The following is a 17,279-nucleotide window of genomic DNA, read 5'->3' on the forward strand; positions in this document are numbered from 1 at the left end:
CGAGAAGTTCAGTCCAAAATGCTTGCCTCCTGTGGAAGTGTCGGAGTTGCTGAGTTACCTCGTTCTTGAGACCAGCTTCTACACCAAGAAGCAGTTCAAGGCGTTCAAGAGTCTAGAGGCGTTTAATCAAATGGAGTCGGGATTTGTAACCTCAGTTGTAGGCAAAGTAATCGCCGGCAAGTATGCCGTGAGAGCACGAGTTTGGCATTGACAGCATATGAATGATCCTTTAGTGAACATTTTGGGTCATTTCCGAAAACGATGGGACTATTTTGTCAGCCCATTGCTTGGGATGCAAAGCTGGACTGGCTGAGTCATGCTCACATATCGCGAGTGTTTTATTTATGTTAGAGGCAACTACTAGAATTCATGGCAAGGTCGCTGGATGTCACGAAAACTCTGACACCGAAAACTCAGGTCCCGCGAAGTGTTCTCCAAGCTTCCGAAGTGCTCCATAATTCGATAGTGCATAGCATAAAGCATGAACCAATTTTTTTTATAATATAACCGGTGGAATAATGCAACAAATCCGACGCGAAAGACGAACAACAATATCAAGAGTGATTCTTCAGTGAGGCGAATCGTCACGGCGCTGATGCCGAGTCTTCTTTCGCGTTGTTTTTCTCTTTCTGCCTCATTTAAGAACTCTTGCCCAAGGGTCGCAAAATTGTCTTCGTTTTGGGACTGGTAGGCCGAGTCTCTGTTTGTATCCATTATTATCGTGAAATATTTAAGAATTTTAACAGAGCGACAACAAGGATCTATGCGACGAAGTACAAAAAGGTAAACAAACGTCCCTTTCGGCTCGTCAAAATCACGCCACATTTTAATACTTTGGTGCTGGAGCGAGCGCATTTGATCCCGTTAACTGTGAATGAAAAGTTCAAAATTAACGAGAAAAATGGAGGAAATCTAAGCTAAATGAAGTCTTGTGTCACTCTAAAATGTTTTAATACTCAACCATCGGACGATTTTGCGAAACGTGCAACTTGCGGCCTTGCTTTTGCTGCTTCAGTTGGATGAAGACCCAAAAGGTCAAAATACACGAGGGATTACCAGGAGTGATCATGAGTCGAGTTTATCTCTTGAATTTTCGAGGAGTCTGAGTTTTCGGGGTGTGAGTTTTCGTGACACCCCAAGCTTACTTGCACTCAGGTAAAATGCTCATGGATTTTGCCGACATAGGTCAATGAAGTGCCGTATGCGAGGGCTAAAGACATCGATTTCTCATCGGCTAAGAAGCTCAAAGAAAAGCTCGACCAAAAAATCGAGGATCTACAACAGCCGCAAGCCTCGAACAATACAACAACTTCTAGTTCCTCCTGTTTTTCCCCTTGATTTGTGATGATCTTAGGTATAGCGCATGAGATCATATATATAATGAATTTTGCGCTATAGAAATAATAAAATTATTAAATTATTATACGAAAAAATCCTTAGTCTTTATGCCTTCCACTTTTGCTCGAACAGCCAACAATAATGCATAAAACCATCCCTTCTTTCTCACATGAACGCTTCGTTAGATACGGTTTGTTTACGCCAAGATGGCGGATAGTAACCGTTGCTAAGGTATTGGTCACGTGGGTGAAACCCAAGGATAGAGATATATAATTGGTTTGGTTCTTCAGACGACGATTTTCACGCTGCATGGAGGAAAAAGGGGGTCGAGGTCAGAAGTAGACACAAATCAATCTCTATTATTATTCTATGATGAACTCTTCTATTATTCTACGATTAATTCTTCACCGAATTACATTAAATCAAATCGATCAGTTCTCTTCTAAATCGTTTATATTAAATCAAATCGATCATTATACCCAGGATGCTTTGCTGGTATACTATATCCGCTGACAGAACACAGCCGCAGGCTCTTCTGTTTCCTTGTGGAGCCCGTCGAAAGACTACAGAGGTAAGTGTAATTATTGGCCGTTCCGAGGTTGCGCGGGAGATTGGGTCAAGTTAGGTGTCGCAACGCGTCATGGGGCTGTTTTGTAATATCTCCAACCCATCGAGTGCTCTTGGTGTTAAAATTTGGAACTCAATTCCACCTTCAATAAAAGAACTTTTAAATTGCCGAATTAATTATCGGAAAGTGATGAAGTGTTTACAGTACTTGAAGACTTCTTGCAGTCTGAAGGTGACTGTTTTGAAGTCCCCCGCCTTACTGAGCTTTTCTGTTCCCTATCTTTGTTACCTTGAATTGTTAAATTTAGTTCTATTACCTTACAATTTTGCGAATTCTCTTCCTCGGAGTCCCCAAGCCGACCAAATTCCCCAATCGATCACCGACTACTTAGAGAAAAAAAAGTTCATTAAGATAACCCCTGGATTCTCCAAACACAATCCCAGGAAAGGAAAAATTAAAACAATTCTGATAGTTAAGGTAACTCGTTAAGGGATTGACCTTCCAGGGAAGAGAATATATGATGGGTTAACAGTGGAGACCCAACGTGTAAATGGTCAGAGTTTTTGTTGGGCATAATTGATTATTGTTGTTGGGCTTTACGGTCTTGTTATTGTAAGTGATACCTAGTGGTAATGAAATAAATAATTCACTCTTTAAACAGGAAATGGATCAAGAACAGGAAATTTTGACAGTACATTTAAGGGGTACATTATTGGAGCTGTTGAGACAGTTAGAAAATTTGGACTCAGATGGATTAGATGCTGCTGTATTTAGACTTGAACAATTGTCATCTCATGTACTTCGACTCTGTGGTGTCAATCTTGTTGATGATGATCTTCACTATCTTATTACTGACACTATTTCAAAGTTACGAAGAGTTGAAGAGATTAACACCAATGCCCCCTTTGTGACAGGAACTGTTTATTCTGGTCGGCCAGGACGCCCTGCCTTGGACATAGGCTATGATCATCTTGTGTATCTCTTAAATTTCGAGTTGTCAGTCCCTGACATTGCCCAGGCACTGGGTGTGTCGGAAAGTACCATCTTCAGGCGAATGAAGACGTACGGTCTTTCAGCTCGTGAGAATGTGACTCTATCGGATCAAGAGCTTGAGGATAAAGTAAGAGAAGTGCTAAGAGAGTTTCCCAATGCAGGTTACCGCAGGGTAATTTCTCAACTCAGTGTTAATGGTTTGAGACCAGCACAGCTACGTGTACGGGAAGCAATGCAAAGGGTCGATCCCCAAAGAGTGGCAGTGAGATGGCTGCGTTTAACACCAAGAAGACAATACAACGTGTCTGGACCCTTAGCACTATGGCATATTGATGGCAATCATAAACTTATTCGGTGAGGCCTTCATATTTTTTATAGTACTTCATATTTTTTTATGGGGGGGGGGGGGGGGGGTTGTAGTACAAGAGCTACTCAAGTTTACCCATTGTTACCAATCCCCATGTATAGAAACTTTTTATTCTTAATCTACTGGTATCAGAAAAGTAGCCAAATATATGGTAAACTTATTCTTTATTTCTAGGTGGAGAATGATCATTCATGGTGGAATAGATGGCTTCACAAGAATCCCAGTTTTTTTTTAAATGCAGTACCAACAATCGGGCTGAAACTGTCCTAGATGCCTTTCTGAAAGCTACACAAGAATATGGATTGCCATCAAGAGTGCGGTCAGACAAAGGTGGCGAAAATACTGCTGTCTCTCTGTATATGTTACAACACCCTCAGAGGGGACCAGGGAGAGGAAGCATGATAACAGGTCGCAGTGTTCACAACCAAAGAATAGAAAGGTTGTGGCGTGATTTGTTTGATGGGGTCTCTTACATTTATCACCACTTATTTTACCACTTAGAAGATAATGGTGTATTGGAACCATCAAACCCACAGCATTTATTTTGTTTACACTATGTGTACGTTCCAAGAATTAACAGGCACATAGATAAATGGAAACAAGGTTTTGTACGCCATAGGATAAGAACAGCAGGCAATAGAAGTCCTATGCAACTTTACATCCTTGGCCTTCTTAACTTGAGGAGCTCCCAGCATGTGGCTGTACGTAATGTTTTCGAGCCTACTTCTCAGGTAAACAGAATGAAATTTGAAAATAGATTTTGACTCATGTGCCCCTGAAATACACACCTCCCCCTTCCTTCAAGAGCTGTTTGATTGAGTGTTGACTTGCCAGTATCATGATAATTTGTCAATAAACCAGGTTTTTGACCAAGTAAATGAAAGTTATTAAAATAACTTAGCTAGATTTTAATTTAAAGGAATAGATAGGCCTGACTGTAATTTAAAGCAGGGAGTCCAAAAGTCTGAACACCTTCAATTATTCTCGTTCTTTTGTGAAGCCATTTTCCAATCACAAGTTGAAGAAGAAGCCAGTTTCCAGCTGAGTTTTAATAATTGGAGTAAATCTGTTTGAAAGATTGCAAATATATTAAGAACAGTCACCCTTTCGGCTCCTTCTTGTAACTTTTGATATAATCAAGAATAAAAGGAGGGCTTGCTAATCTCATTTCACCTTTTGTCATTAAATTATTTTCTTTCTTTCTTTTTCTTGAGGGGGAGTTTGAGCAGTATGGAATTGACTGGGATGGCCCAATTCCAGAGGAAGCAACTTCAGCTGAGGCCATTGTAGAGGTACCAGAAACAGGGTGCCCTCTATCTCCAGAACAGTATCAAGAACTTCTCAACAGCATTGACCCACTCAGAGAAAGTGAATCTTCTGGGATTGACATTTATATGGAAACAGTAACATTTGTCAACACACATGTTGTAAATGCATCATAAGTTAGAACATCATAAGAGTCCAGTTGAACCTCAAATTAAAATTGTCTGTATATTGTGTTTGTATAAATGCCAATGAAAGCAAATACCAACACAACAATTTTGTTGTCGTTTGGTTTGCATAATTTGAGTGCTGAAACTAAATTGGCTACAATATAAAGTTCTAGTAAAGTCAAATGAATTTTACAATCATTTCTAAAACCAGTAAAATGTAATTTACTATAAAACCAACACAACAAGGGGTTTGAAATATCCACTTATGTCTGTGTTAAATACTTTTCACACAGTTTTAGTACAATAAAATCAGCTGTGTGGTTAGAGCACAAAGCTTTGCAAAAATTGAACTTTTACTTGCACCCATCACATCAGAAAATGAGGGGTTCATAATCACTTAAACAACTGTTACAACTCTGTCCGTAGAACCACCAACTATAACAACTGTAACTAGCAAATTCCAAAATGCAATGCAAAGTTATGTCTGGAATCAACAAGAAATTGATCGGCTTTGTCATAACAATAGTTATAACAACCATACAATATAGAAGGATACAATGACACAAACTGTGCCCAATGGCCAATTAGGAAAATAACATAACAATGATGAGAACATCGATTCTGTATCCTTTAACTCGATCTGAATGACACCCAGCCCAAACTCAGGTAGATTGGGTGAACCTGTCGCAAACACCAAGAAAGACTTCAGCTCCTCGACAGATGCATCTTCAAGAAAATGTAGCAAATATTCCTTTATGTTCTCATCATTTTGGTTTAAATCTGATGGGAACTGAAGTTGACTCTTGATGTCATCAGCAGATACTTCTTTTTCTCCTGCTACAAATAACTCCTTAAAGATGTCAGGATACAGTTCCATCCTTCTGCCAAAGCCAAGGTTCTTCAGCCCCTCCCTTAATTGGTCTAGTACCATCTTTGGTTTTCCTATAGCATCATGTACTATAAGATTTCTAATCACTCTCATCTTGTTGTCATTCTAACAAAAAAGTAATGAAGAAAGCAAATTTATTTTCGTGAGCTATATTAAGCTCAAGTGAGCTTAAGGATTTGAAGTTGGAGTGTTATTACCACCTTACACTATTCACAGATTTGCCCCTGGAAAAACTGTTTCAGTTACAGGTAAATAACATTTGGGATGTCATAGGTTTGACTACTGTCTAGTAATCAGGTGTTTTCTTTGTCTAATGGACATGTGGTGATCATTTCATTGTTTATAAGTTCACTGCATTATTAAGGCACCTTGCTTAATACAAAACTGGACCATACATTTTTGGCAACACCACTACAGTGAAAATTAAAACCCTAGAAAGTTGTTGGATGAAAATTTCTATCTTTGAATATAAAAAGTAAATTATTCCTTAGCAGTTTTTTGTAATTTGTCAAATCAGCAGATAAAAAATTTCATCTTACTGTCAGTTTCATGGTAAGTCCACAATCTGAAAGAAGAGTTGTCATTTCCTCCTCATCGAGACTGGTGACATCTTCTGCTTCTGCAATCTGAGAATAACATGATTTTAAGCTGTAAGGAACAGGACCATGCTGTAAAACACTTTTACTTATGTTGGTATCCCCAATAAAGATTGGTTTTATTATCTGACAACTAGTGTCAAATTTCCACAATAATTGAATGAGAGAATGGAATGGAATGCAGAAGAAATGTATGAATGAATGAATGAATACTATTTTAACTGTGTGGTAGTCTACCATTCATTTTGAAGTTGACTGAAATCCCTGTAACAAGCCAAGAAGTTGATAAACTGTTGCAAAGCAAATTTGTCAGGAAAACTGATATTTCAATGCCTGAAAGGCTACAATAGGTAGTTGGGATTGTATAATTCCATAAAAGATGACTTAAGATACTGCAAGGCTTCCAAAGCATTCATTATCACAAGGGTTGCTAACAACAAAACATGTATATTTCCCTTTCCCTGGCAAAGAAATGTTTTAAATGAATGTGGCTGAAGATGAAATTGTTACAATGATAGGGGAAAGTCAGAGAAAAAATGATCAGGAAAACTGACAGGTTTATGAATATCATCTTCTAAACTTAGAAGCTCTGTGGTTTGTTGTGCAGCTTGGTCATACAAATAAATTTCATGTTCATAGTGCTAATTACAAGTGTTCGTTACCTTTTCAATTTCATGTTGCATCTGTAAAGAACAGTCAGTCACAGTGAGACCTTTCAATGCTTCCTCAACATTGCCTTTTGCCAAGTAGTAGTATATGCCTGGGCTGAAAATAGGAATACCTGGCCCCCCTTGCAGTATGCTGTGCACAATTATTGTGCCGACTAACTTCATGACCCCAGAGGCTACAGTATCACTATTGTTAATAGGACTTTGGTATTCTTTTCCCTGAAAAAAGGAATCAGTAATTGCAGCAAGGAGCTGGGTGAAAAACTGCCACACAACACCACCTGTGTCAGCTGCAGGCTGGCCGGTGTAAACAATTCGGAGTCTTTTTGATGGATTAAAGTCACTGTCCTTATAATATGTTAAGGCATGATTCAGGAGATCTTCTTCATCAACTTTGAACTTCTCCTTTGGGCCATGGTCCAAATTTTTCTGCAGCTGGTTCAATTCTTCCCTCAGGGAATGTGGATTACCTGGAGCAGGGCATGGGGTATCTGATGTTTCAAATGCAGAATGCATGAGCTCTGACTCATCATCAGATGACAATGTCGATGTGCAAGGTTTTAGCAATGCCATCACTGCCTGGTCCAGAGACCCCTGGACTTTTAAGGAAGTCTCCAGCTCTTTTCTGCTTGCATTTGGAAACATCTCTGACAACTTGTCAACAGCTTCCTGTGAAGAAGATGCACCCATACCCCCACCCAGTGTTGAGGAAATTGCTGAGGACTCCTCGCTATCATCACCACTGCCAAAAATCAAAACACTTTGATCAGCTTCACACTGCATGCTAGCATTGGCAAGGAAGGATATTTTAATGGAGGGGGAGTTCTTTGAGGTATGGGAAGCACTTCCTATGATGGTAATGGGCTACTGGGGATGTGCCACTGGATGGCATCACATTTTCACTACTGCAATGACTATGTTGTGGTTTAAATTTTCCTTTTTAATTAGGAATATGAATTCAAAATAGAAACTGTAAGTTGACAATTGCTTGAGTTTCACACATGAAGCGGTTATCAGACGGCGTCAGAAACGGCAGTTTGAATAAAATTTAAAGTGACTCAAGGAAGGAGGGCGTGTGGAGCGATCCTGCTTGTTTCACACCATGATAAGGAGTTAGAGACAATGAAAAATTGAAATCAAACTGGTTTAAAAATTTGAAACTAAAAATAACACAAAACCACAAGAACTATAATGGAATCGTCTTTCGGGAATTTTGAAATGAAAAATAAAAAAATCCTTGGCATCAGCTACAAATTTTTTGATTTGTAAGTCATGTCGAATATTCAATTCTCCAAACCCTCTTAGCCCAAAATCAATGTTGGAATATTTAGGAATTGTTGCATGAATAAAAAGTTGACCTTGTATTGGGGATGGTGAGGGGGAGGTTGAGACAATATCCATTTTTTTGCCAAAATCAACGCTTTTGTTTAGGATTACAAAAGTTTTTGTGACCTAAGTATGAAAATTATTTGCCCGAAAGTGATGAAGATGGGGTCTATTTAAGAATAAATGATGATTAGACTATAATGGTGTTAGCTTATGAAATGCCAGTGATACATATAACCACCAACATTTGGCCAAAGTAAGCCAAAGAGGGGAAGTGTATAGTGTAACATTTTAGGCAGATGTATTATTCAGTTATAAGATAGAAGGGTTTTTTTCTCAGAGTCCAAGTGGGAGTTGAAAGCAATGATAAACTTCTATATACTAGTTGGATGTTAACCCAAAGAGGATATATGGGGTCACATACTAGGTTCACAGTGATAATTATAACAAGAACACAGTCTATTGTGTTTAGAATGGTTTGTGGTTAAAATGAGTCCTGCCATACTGCAAAGTTGAATATGTCATGATATCACTTTCTAGTCAAGCCAGATACATTACTACACTATGCATTTAAATGAGGTGGGTGCTTCAATGCATCATTAGATATTCATTAATAACAGACCTCATAGAAACCTTGAGGAGAGGATAATTAGGTCCTTGAAACTTAATTACCTGGAGATGATAGTAGCTCCAATGTTTCCTCCAGGGCATGCCTCCTCATGTTTTCGCAACAAATCCATTGGCACTTGGGATTTGCAGTTTACACATGACACTTTTGGGCTGGTGGAAATCTGTAAAAAAAGGCTTAAAAAATTATTTTTGAAATTTTTGGACATTAAATAATGAAACACGATGGTATCATTTATTGACCTACTGTACCTGAAACAGAAAAGATCACTAATGGGCATCATTTTGGTGCTGTTAATTCCATCATTTGTTCATTCGTTCATTGGGTTATTACATTTATTTATCCCCTCATTCATTTTAATTATACCATTATTCTCTTTCACTTATATAAGTAACTGTTTGTAGTTTTGAATAAACTTTCGTAATTAAGCACCCTGGGTCCCACAAAGTATTCCCTTTGTGGGACCCAGGGTGCTTAATTACGAAAGTTTATTCAAAACTACAAACAGTTACTTATATAAGTGAAAGAGAATAATGGTATAATTAAAATTATCATTGCATGATTTGGCAGGAGAAAGAAACACACCCACCTGCATTTGCTCCTGCTCTGGTGCTGGTGTAAACACTAGGTCCTTCTGAAGGGGCCGTATATATCCCTTAGCAGAGCCAATGGTTGCTTTGAGGTACGTTACAGTATAACCACCAGGTGGTATGGATAACACCATAAGCTGACCATTTCCCCTTTCACCTGTTCTCAGAATTTCGTACCCTCCTGCAGTCTCCAGAATTGGAAAAGCCTCTAAAATTTTCCCGTGCACATGCTGGCTGTTACCTCCTTTGGAAAAGCATATGCTTTTCTCTTCAAGCCCAGCCATAGCCATCGATACCTTCTCCAAAGTTGAAGGGGCAGTGGTTGCATTTCTTTTTTCAAGACAAATAAATGTTCTAGTCCATGTATTCCGAACAGGTATGCTTACGCGATCCCCTGTCGATGTTGCCACTACACGATGCTTAGGTGCAGGCTGTTTTCCATTCCTAAAGCTGGTGCTGCTACTCGCACGGCTGTTTTTGGGTGGTCTGTAACCAAAAAGTCTTCTTTGTTCTTCAACTACTGGAAGTACAGGTGCTGTAGGTTCGGAAACTTGTGGCCGATTTTCGATTTGGCTGACAGCATTAAGTAGATTTTCAGCACATGACTTAAGCAAGTTTTTGGTTTCTTCATCACCCATTTTCTATGTGATGCGAAAGAAATCCAGGGTAAAACACCAAGAACAGGTGATCTTTTCTCTCTTTATTTTAATTTTATGATATTGCACTTGTCAATTCCACCTATGAACTATCATGTAAACAACAATCCCACCTCAGGGCATTTGGATGACTTATGTATCCCCTGAGAGAATTTTCTAAATTATTCAAAAGGTAAAATACAAATGCCAGGGGTTAGCCTGGGGGGAGGGGTGTGGGAGGATGGGTACAGGTAGTAAACTGACTGATTCATAAGAATACAGGCACTTATACTTTTGTTTCTTGTTTAAATAAGAGCTACATCAGCTATTAATGTTAAATTTGGGACCTGTTTACCACCTCCATCACTAATAAGACCACAGTTTTGAATTGGACAAATCCCTCCCATATGGAAGGTATTTTCCTCCCCTGCTCCAAATAAAAACCATGAACCCTTCCCTTTCCTATCTAAAACTATTTTTTTCTTTCCCTTCGAGTGTTTTTAGAGGCTAGGGTTTGTCAGCCTGATTTAATATGACTGTGCTAAAGGAGTACACGAGAAGTTCATGAGTGATTTGCGAATGTATCTGGTGTCCGTTTTATCTGAGTTTGAGAAAATTCGATGGGTTGGAGATATTACTGAGTACAAAGTCTAAAGAACCATGCGTTACTTTCATGAATAAATCATATTCCAGGGACATATATTAAAGTATAATTACACTTACCTCTGTCATCTTTCGACGGGCTCCACGAGGAAACGGAAGAGCCTGCGGCTGTGTTCTGTCAGCGGATATAGTATACCAGCAAAGCATCTTGGGTATAATGATCGATTTGATTTAATATAAACGATTTAGAAGAGAACTGATCGATTTGAGTTAGTGTAAACGATTTAATTTGTTCGATATAGAAGGGAACTGATCGATTTGAAAGGTACCTAATCAATTTAAAAAGTATCTGATCAAATTAACCCGTCCACTACGAGAAGATGGCACTCGATTTAGAAAAGGTTTGTTGATTGATTTGGCGCTATGGAGCTCATTTTGGAATGTTGATTCTCGATTTGACATGTTGAATTTTGACAGTATAAACGCGCCATACTATCCATGCTTTCAACAACCGATATGACGCCATGGATAAAATTTATCCACTGGATAGCGATTTATCCAGCGGATAAGAAGTTATCCATGCTTTGAACAACCGGGGCCTGGAGATAAAAGTATCGCTAGTGAAAGATCTGTGGGAGGAATTGTGAATCGAGTGAATGGAAAATGGAACTGCAACATCTCTGCTTTGATTTTCTGGAGGAATCGAGATTGGTGGTAATTTTTTGGCGGAATTATTCGCTTCGGGCGACGGACGCTTCTAAAATAGGTTTCCGGCCTTGTCTTTCTTTTAGCAGTTGAACACCAACATAGCGCTAACTCGCCGAAAACGCTTCAAAATGGCCTGAGACGCTCGGAATCAACAGAGAAAACAACAAGGCAATAAGGTGAGCCCATTTTATTTCAAAACAAGACATTTCTGCCCCACTTTTGTTTCAAAAAGACACTTTGACTTATGCCACGGCAGACATAGGAAAACTAACACCATCGAGGTAACATTAAAGATATTTTACTTTTCAGAAATTGCAGAAATTCCCTTTGTTGCTCTGTGAGTCAGAAAATGCGTCAAAATGAGTCAAAAATTCGTAGAATTATTTCAAACGTCTATACCTTAATAGGCTTAGTATCTTAGATTGCCATCAATTCCAGCCTCATCTCATCTTATCTTTCCCTTCACATCATTCTTATTCGACCCTTTTTACATAAAATATTTTACATTTAGGTACCTTTTTGGTGAGGAACTCAAAGTAAATCCAACGACAAGAATGTGTAGCACACATTGGCTTTGGCGTGACATTAGCAACTTTATCATGCTATTACTTGTTACCAGTGCTCCAAGCGACCTTTCATCCGCGAAAATGAGGAAGGGATGTAATAATAAGATAGGTTAGTAGCAACTGTATCTTTTAATTATTATTTTTTTGGCAAATTTATAGTTACATCCTTACCCCATGAATCAAGTTTCTGTTATGAAGTTACCGATTGAGTCATCGTCATAACTGTTTTAAGTTAGTTCGAGGGCAACGCATTTCATTTTTTTTATCTTTTCCGTCCAGTGATACCTGAAATAGATATCTCCACAAGTCCGCCAAACCGCACTTTAACAATAGGTGCAGCTATTAGCTTGACTTGCATAGCGAGGCCAAGGAATGGCGACCGACTATTTCCCAGGAGACAGACCAAGTATATTCAGTGGTATGATCCTCAGGGTAAACCAGTTGGAGCCAGATGCCTGCAGGGCACACCAGCAGTGAGAAAACTAAGCTGCAGATTAATGCTGCAGAGGGTGACTTTGGAACAGTTCGGCAACTACACTTGTGAGGCGGAGAATGATTATGTCGGATATTGTAGGCAAAGTACTGTCGAAATAAAACTGCGAGGTATGTAACACATCTAAAGTAATATCTTCGAGAAGCAAGTTCTTGGCAAGGAAAATTGCTATTTTCGGTGAGCACACACTCGCGAATTGTAAAGTAAACTAGCATACACAGTGCCAGCATGAAGCTCTGGTAGTTCATCATAATACATGGCCACAAGAAAAGTTTGGCCAGTAGGTGGTAACGAGAGGAGAAAGAAATACTAGTTTCGAAATAGAATTAGGCCTGAGGAGTAAAAATGAATAGTTAAATGCGCACAAAACCCGTGAGTTATCTCATTGCCTGTCGTAAAGGCTTCATATATTTGTACTCTGATTCAATCTTCACATTGAGGAAAGATTTGCATATCGTATTTATAACAGTAATTTATAACAGTAAAAGGTTAACAGCAGTTTCCTCGGTGATTTCTACCATCCTATCAGACTTTTTCAGTTCATTGCCCCCCCCCCCCTTCCCCACGCCATCTAATTGAGCTTTTTAATGGTATTTCATCCTGAATGTAATACCTAAGTGGAGAATGTGGCGACGAGTGGTTTTCGCACCAAACTGCGCTTGAAAATTGTTTGGTATTGATATTTACCTTTGATGGTCCAGCTGCCATCCAGAAGGAGTCAACATGCTCTTTGTTGGTTAATATTTATAAAATGTACATGGAAAACACTAAAAGTATGCAATTTCTAGTGTAGAGGTAACATAGATAGAAAGATTATAGAGGCATGAGCAAAATTTATTGGACATGGCAAAAACGTGGGGCTTACTATTCAAGATGTGTTTACCTTACTTGCCTACCTTCCCTATTTATTTGTTTCCTTCTTTTTCAAAATTGTCTGATGGGTTTTAAAATTTTGCCTTATTTCTTCCAAAAAAACATTCACTATTATCTGATATTGCCGGTGTCAGCTTTCCTGGTACCACAGATTGTCGAGGATCCTAAGAACCAAACTGTTGATGCCGGTTTCAACATAACCTTTAACTGCACTGCCAAAGGTCATCCCATGCCATCTCTCAAATGGATAAAGAACGATAACTCACTTGCTGTTCGTTCCAACCCACGGATTAATGTCAGTCAAACTTTCCTTGACAACGTGCAAATTCATAGCCAGCTGATTATAGAGGATCTAAAGAGGGAAGATAATGGAAAATATCACTGCTTAGCAAATAACAGTGAAGGAGAAAAGGCATCAAACCCGGCATTCTTGTCCACAAAGGATTTAGGTGAGACACCCGCTCTATATTTCTTCTTCTCTAGACATGAAGTTTTATTATGGAACGACTATTTCTTATGGGAAGGCGATGAAGTTGAACTAGTTGAAAGAATGCAATAATAATAAAGTATTATCATTCATCTCACGATGTGGTCACTTGTAATGTGAATCGCGACGTTTCGACATGCATACTGCTAGTCTTCATCCGGTGATAAGGTCAACTGGATTCGGGTCTTCTTATAATGCAGGATGCTCAGCTGTGATTGGTTGGTATTCCGTAGATGTGATTGACGCGTTTTGATCCTCGATGTTATTGAGTTGTTCTCTCGGCAGTTCTCTGTCGTACGGCTCTCCTGTTGTTATGTTTCTTGATTGTGGGCATCCACGCTTCGAGAATTTTTATTGCATTGTCCCCGTTGATGTTTTTAGAAGCCTCTTTGATTCTGTGGAGTACTGACCGATTACAGCGGAGCATCCTGCTTTACAAGAAGACCCGAAGCCAGTCGACCTTCTCGCCTGCTGAAGGCTAGCAGTATGCAGTCGAAACGTCGCGATTCATATCACAAGTGACCACCAATGATAATACTTTATTATCATTGTAATTTACCGTAAAGAGTTAAAAATCTGACATTTCGAGCGTCAGCCCTTCGTTAGAGCGAGTGAAAGAATGCTTTCAAAAAGCAATTGTAGAAAGTGTTTTAGAATAGCTTACTTGTGCGAATTCTCAAAATTCCTCGAATCATGGAAAGTATTATCTTATCAATACTCACCATCTCTTCGCATTTTCGTTCCTTTCATGTACTTCTTTCGCATCCTTTTTTCCTCGTCCACAATATTAGATTTTGCTCACTTTCGCTTTCAGATGACAAGGCGAGGATTGTTGAAGATCCAGTGAACCAAACTGCTTTTGTCGGTTTCAATGTAACCTTTAACTGTTCTGCCGCTGGTCTTCTCGAGCAAAACATCACATGGGTCAAGAACAATAATTCGCACGCTGTTAACTCAAACCCAAGAGTAAAAGTAATTCGCATTCCACTAGATGGCGAAGGCGTCCTGCAGAGCCAGCTGTCAATAAAAGAAGTGAAGGAAGAAGATAAAGGCAAATATATTTGTGTTGCGAAGAGCAGCGCTGGGGAAATAACGTCCAAATCTGCTTTCCTGTTCATTAAACATTTAGGTGAGGTTGCACATTGATGTTATGTTGTAACTTGATATTCATTTCCTCGATGGGCAATCATGTAGCAGAACTCAGAATAAAAACTTACACGATAATAATTTGAAGAAATTCCCCATTTTTGTCAACTAAACCAGTAAATGAAGGTTGTAATCAAATATGCTCTCATGTTTTACAAAGAGATGATCAGGTTGTAGTTTCTCGCGAAACAAGATAAAACGACCAGCTCCACTAAAAAAGTGATGCATTCGACGCTGAGGGCCATACGGTTGTCTAATCTTACTGTTTTTAATGGTTCTTTTCATTTCAACAAGCGTATCCAACTACAGTCTCGCCAAGAAAGGAACGACAACATTCAGTCCTCCAGATTATCGTGCTTAGTGTGTTTGGTGGTACCTTAATCACATTCATGTGCGGATGCACTATGAAATTTTCGTATCGTCGCGCAAGAAGAAATGAAGAGGTAATACTTTTCTATTAAAAAACCCAGACGATAGAAGGTGGACCGAAATAAAATGTTGGTGAGATTATATGGTTCAAATGGTGTTTCACTTCTTGCTTAGTTAGCTGACCCTCATGATTTTTGATACCTTCTTGTCTTCTTCAGCTGCCTTGTTACTTAGGTCTTTAATATCTGCTGTCATTGCCGTTATCGTATATTTTTTCCTTATGCACATCTAAGTTGACATTTCTTCTTCTTCTCTTTGATCCATCAATTTCAGAGGACATATATTAACATGACAGAAGATGAAATCAGTGGCAGATTTGAAGTGAAGTAGAGCCAAAGAGTGCTTGAGAGTGTGTTCAGAGCTCGAGCACTATTTTAGTTCACAACGTTGGAAAATGCGTCCTTCTAACTGAAACTAACTTTAACTTGTCGCATTCAGCTTGCTATACTATAACAGTTGTTAAAATCATCAGGCGACAACACTTAGAGTCAGTAGAATCTTACACACAATCGTATAATCGTAGAATATTTGGTTTTGTAGAATGTACGAACCATATTAGTTAGGAGAGTTCTTGTTCGTCTTGTTACGTGAAACAAAGGTGCATATAGAATACTAACTGATTTCCCCAAAAATGAATCGAGATCCAAATGTTCTGACTTTGCGCATAAGGGAAACTTATGAAAGGTCAAACTGGATAAAAAACTCTTTGCTGAAAACTATTTTAGTATATGTTTCAATGCCTGGGAAACTTGCTCTGACAGATTTATATTAAAAGATGTTGCTATGTTTGTTAGCTAAAGAAACTCGATCTTGTTTTCTTTTTTTATGATTTGAAAATCCTTTTAAAGTTAATAAAATGTTTAATTCCACTTAAAGGCCCACTTTCATTAGAGATCCTTTGCAGTCGTTTGTTTTTGTTTTGGAATCGCGCTATTGTTAAATGGCGATCTCTGATAGTCATTCGCAAACACTATTAAAAAGAAAAACAAAGATTTGGTGAAGAACACAGTAAACAAATTTGCAGCTAAATATTTCAGACTGAAAAATCATAAATCGAGTTTATGTATAAAACTTGTACAAAGCTTACTTGATGTTGAAGGAAATTTTTCGGCTTCAACACTAAATAAAATATAAACAAATAACCAATATTGGCCAAACATGATTTACTTTGCGCATTTCAATTAAATAATAATCACTTCTACAAATGAGGTCGCTTACATACATATCTCAGGATCTCAAATAAAAATCAGTCAAATAATTATTCTCACCTCAAAAAAAATCTCCCCGAAGTCTCTAGTTCCATCCTAGGAACAATGCAATGAAATTTCTGCAAAAACACTGTCTATAGTGTTACCGAAACCCATGGTTGTTTTCCTTGCCCTCCATAAATCATACACAGACTCTCGAAGTCGAATAACCTTTGCCGAGCCGGGCAGACTCGGCCTTCCTCTAGACTGCTTCTTCGGTGGCATCAACTTTTCAAATGACGTTTTTCACCGTCATACATGTAAGAATTAAAAACTATTTACTAATATGGATACTACGATAGTTTGTTGTTCGCACATGATTCAAGATGGAACTTTGAAAGCCCTAATTAGTAAGATGGAAGAAGATATCAATGCGATTCCGCAACTACGAGGAAATAACGTATTTTTCATATATGAAAAATGATTCGGGCGTGCAAGGCACCTCGGACGATTGCTATCAAAAGAGTTTTTGGTATCTCCTTTTGAGAGAGAGAAAGAAAAAATAATATGATCAAGGTAATTGTTTCATGATAATATGATAATAATAATTTAATGGCGCCTTTTCCATAAAAAAATTCTTAATAAGGCATAGAAGCGCTTAAGGAAGACCTCTGGTAAGTGGACATCCAATCAAGATATTGGTTGTTCATCTAAAGGCAGGTTGCGAATTGCGCATTGATTAAAGGCTTTACTTTC

At 38.6% G+C, this 17,279-nt stretch overlaps 3 protein-coding genes and 1 pseudogene across 9 annotated transcripts in view; 2 read left to right on the forward strand and 2 right to left on the reverse strand.

Annotated features, from left to right (window-relative positions):
- LOC148741091 (fibroleukin-like) overlaps positions 1 to 17,279 on the reverse strand; it is a 371,193-nt gene that overhangs the window by 254,978 nt on the left and 98,936 nt on the right. The window lies entirely within an intron of this gene.
- Positions 1,784 to 4,760, forward strand: LOC148741101 (uncharacterized; annotated as a pseudogene). The gene is made up of 4 exons (XR_015999871.1): positions 1,784 to 1,909; positions 2,568 to 3,253; positions 3,441 to 3,997; positions 4,481 to 4,760. The product of XR_015999871.1 is annotated as an uncharacterized LOC148741101 (transcript).
- LOC148741102 (uncharacterized) lies at positions 4,732 to 10,891 on the reverse strand. The gene is made up of 6 exons (XM_088756537.1): positions 10,755 to 10,891; positions 9,396 to 10,037; positions 8,851 to 8,969; positions 6,847 to 7,594; positions 6,128 to 6,214; positions 4,732 to 5,693 (listed from the first exon to the last, which is right to left on the reverse strand). Exons 1-6 carry the CDS (start codon positions 10,839 to 10,841, stop codon positions 5,226 to 5,228), a joined length of 2,151 nt encoding a protein of 716 aa, XP_088612663.1. The 5' UTR covers positions 10,842 to 10,891; the 3' UTR covers positions 4,732 to 5,225.
- On the forward strand, positions 10,881 to 16,205 carry LOC148741103 (peroxidasin-like). Of its 3 annotated transcripts, none has more exons than XM_088756624.1 (8): positions 10,881 to 10,959; positions 11,426 to 11,518; positions 11,854 to 12,017; positions 12,188 to 12,511; positions 13,409 to 13,723; positions 14,576 to 14,890; positions 15,202 to 15,350; positions 15,610 to 16,205. In XM_088756624.1, the coding sequence occupies exons 3-8, from the start codon at positions 11,897 to 11,899 to the stop codon at positions 15,664 to 15,666; spliced, it is 1,281 nt and encodes a 426-aa protein (XP_088612750.1). In that variant the 5' UTR covers positions 10,881 to 10,959; positions 11,426 to 11,518; positions 11,854 to 11,896; the 3' UTR covers positions 15,667 to 16,205. The 3 variants fall into 3 exon arrangements, with proteins under 3 accessions (XP_088612750.1, XP_088612752.1, XP_088612746.1); XM_088756626.1 differs by having other exon boundaries at positions 10,894 to 11,035; positions 15,202 to 15,408; XM_088756620.1 differs by having other exon boundaries at positions 10,894 to 11,035.

Source organism: Stylophora pistillata, chromosome 1 (genome assembly GCF_964205215.1).
Source record: "Stylophora pistillata chromosome 1, jaStyPist1.2, whole genome shotgun sequence".
In the NCBI taxonomy this organism is placed as follows: Eukaryota; Metazoa; Cnidaria; class Anthozoa; order Scleractinia; family Pocilloporidae; genus Stylophora; species Stylophora pistillata.

Coding starts and splice junctions, on each gene's coding strand:
- LOC148741103 (XM_088756624.1), top strand. CDS start 11,897: ATGTGTAGCACACATTGGCTTTGGCGTGACATTAGCAACTTTATCATG. Junction 12,018..12,187: donor GGGATGTAATAATAAGATAG/GTTAGTAGCAAC, acceptor TTTTCCGTCCAG/TGATACCTGAAATAGATATC. Junction 12,512..13,408: donor TGTCGAAATAAAACTGCGAG/GTATGTAACACA, acceptor TGCCGGTGTCAG/CTTTCCTGGTACCACAGATT.
- LOC148741102 (XM_088756537.1), bottom strand. CDS start 10,841: ATGCTTTGCTGGTATACTATATCCGCTGACAGAACACAGCCGCAGGCT. Junction 7,595..8,850: donor GGAGCTACTATCATCTCCAG/GTAATTAAGTTT, acceptor GATTTTTGGCAG/TGGTGATGATAGCGAGGAGT. Junction 5,694..6,127: donor GACTTACCATGAAACTGACA/GTAAGATGAAAT, acceptor CTTTTTTGTTAG/AATGACAACAAGATGAGAGT.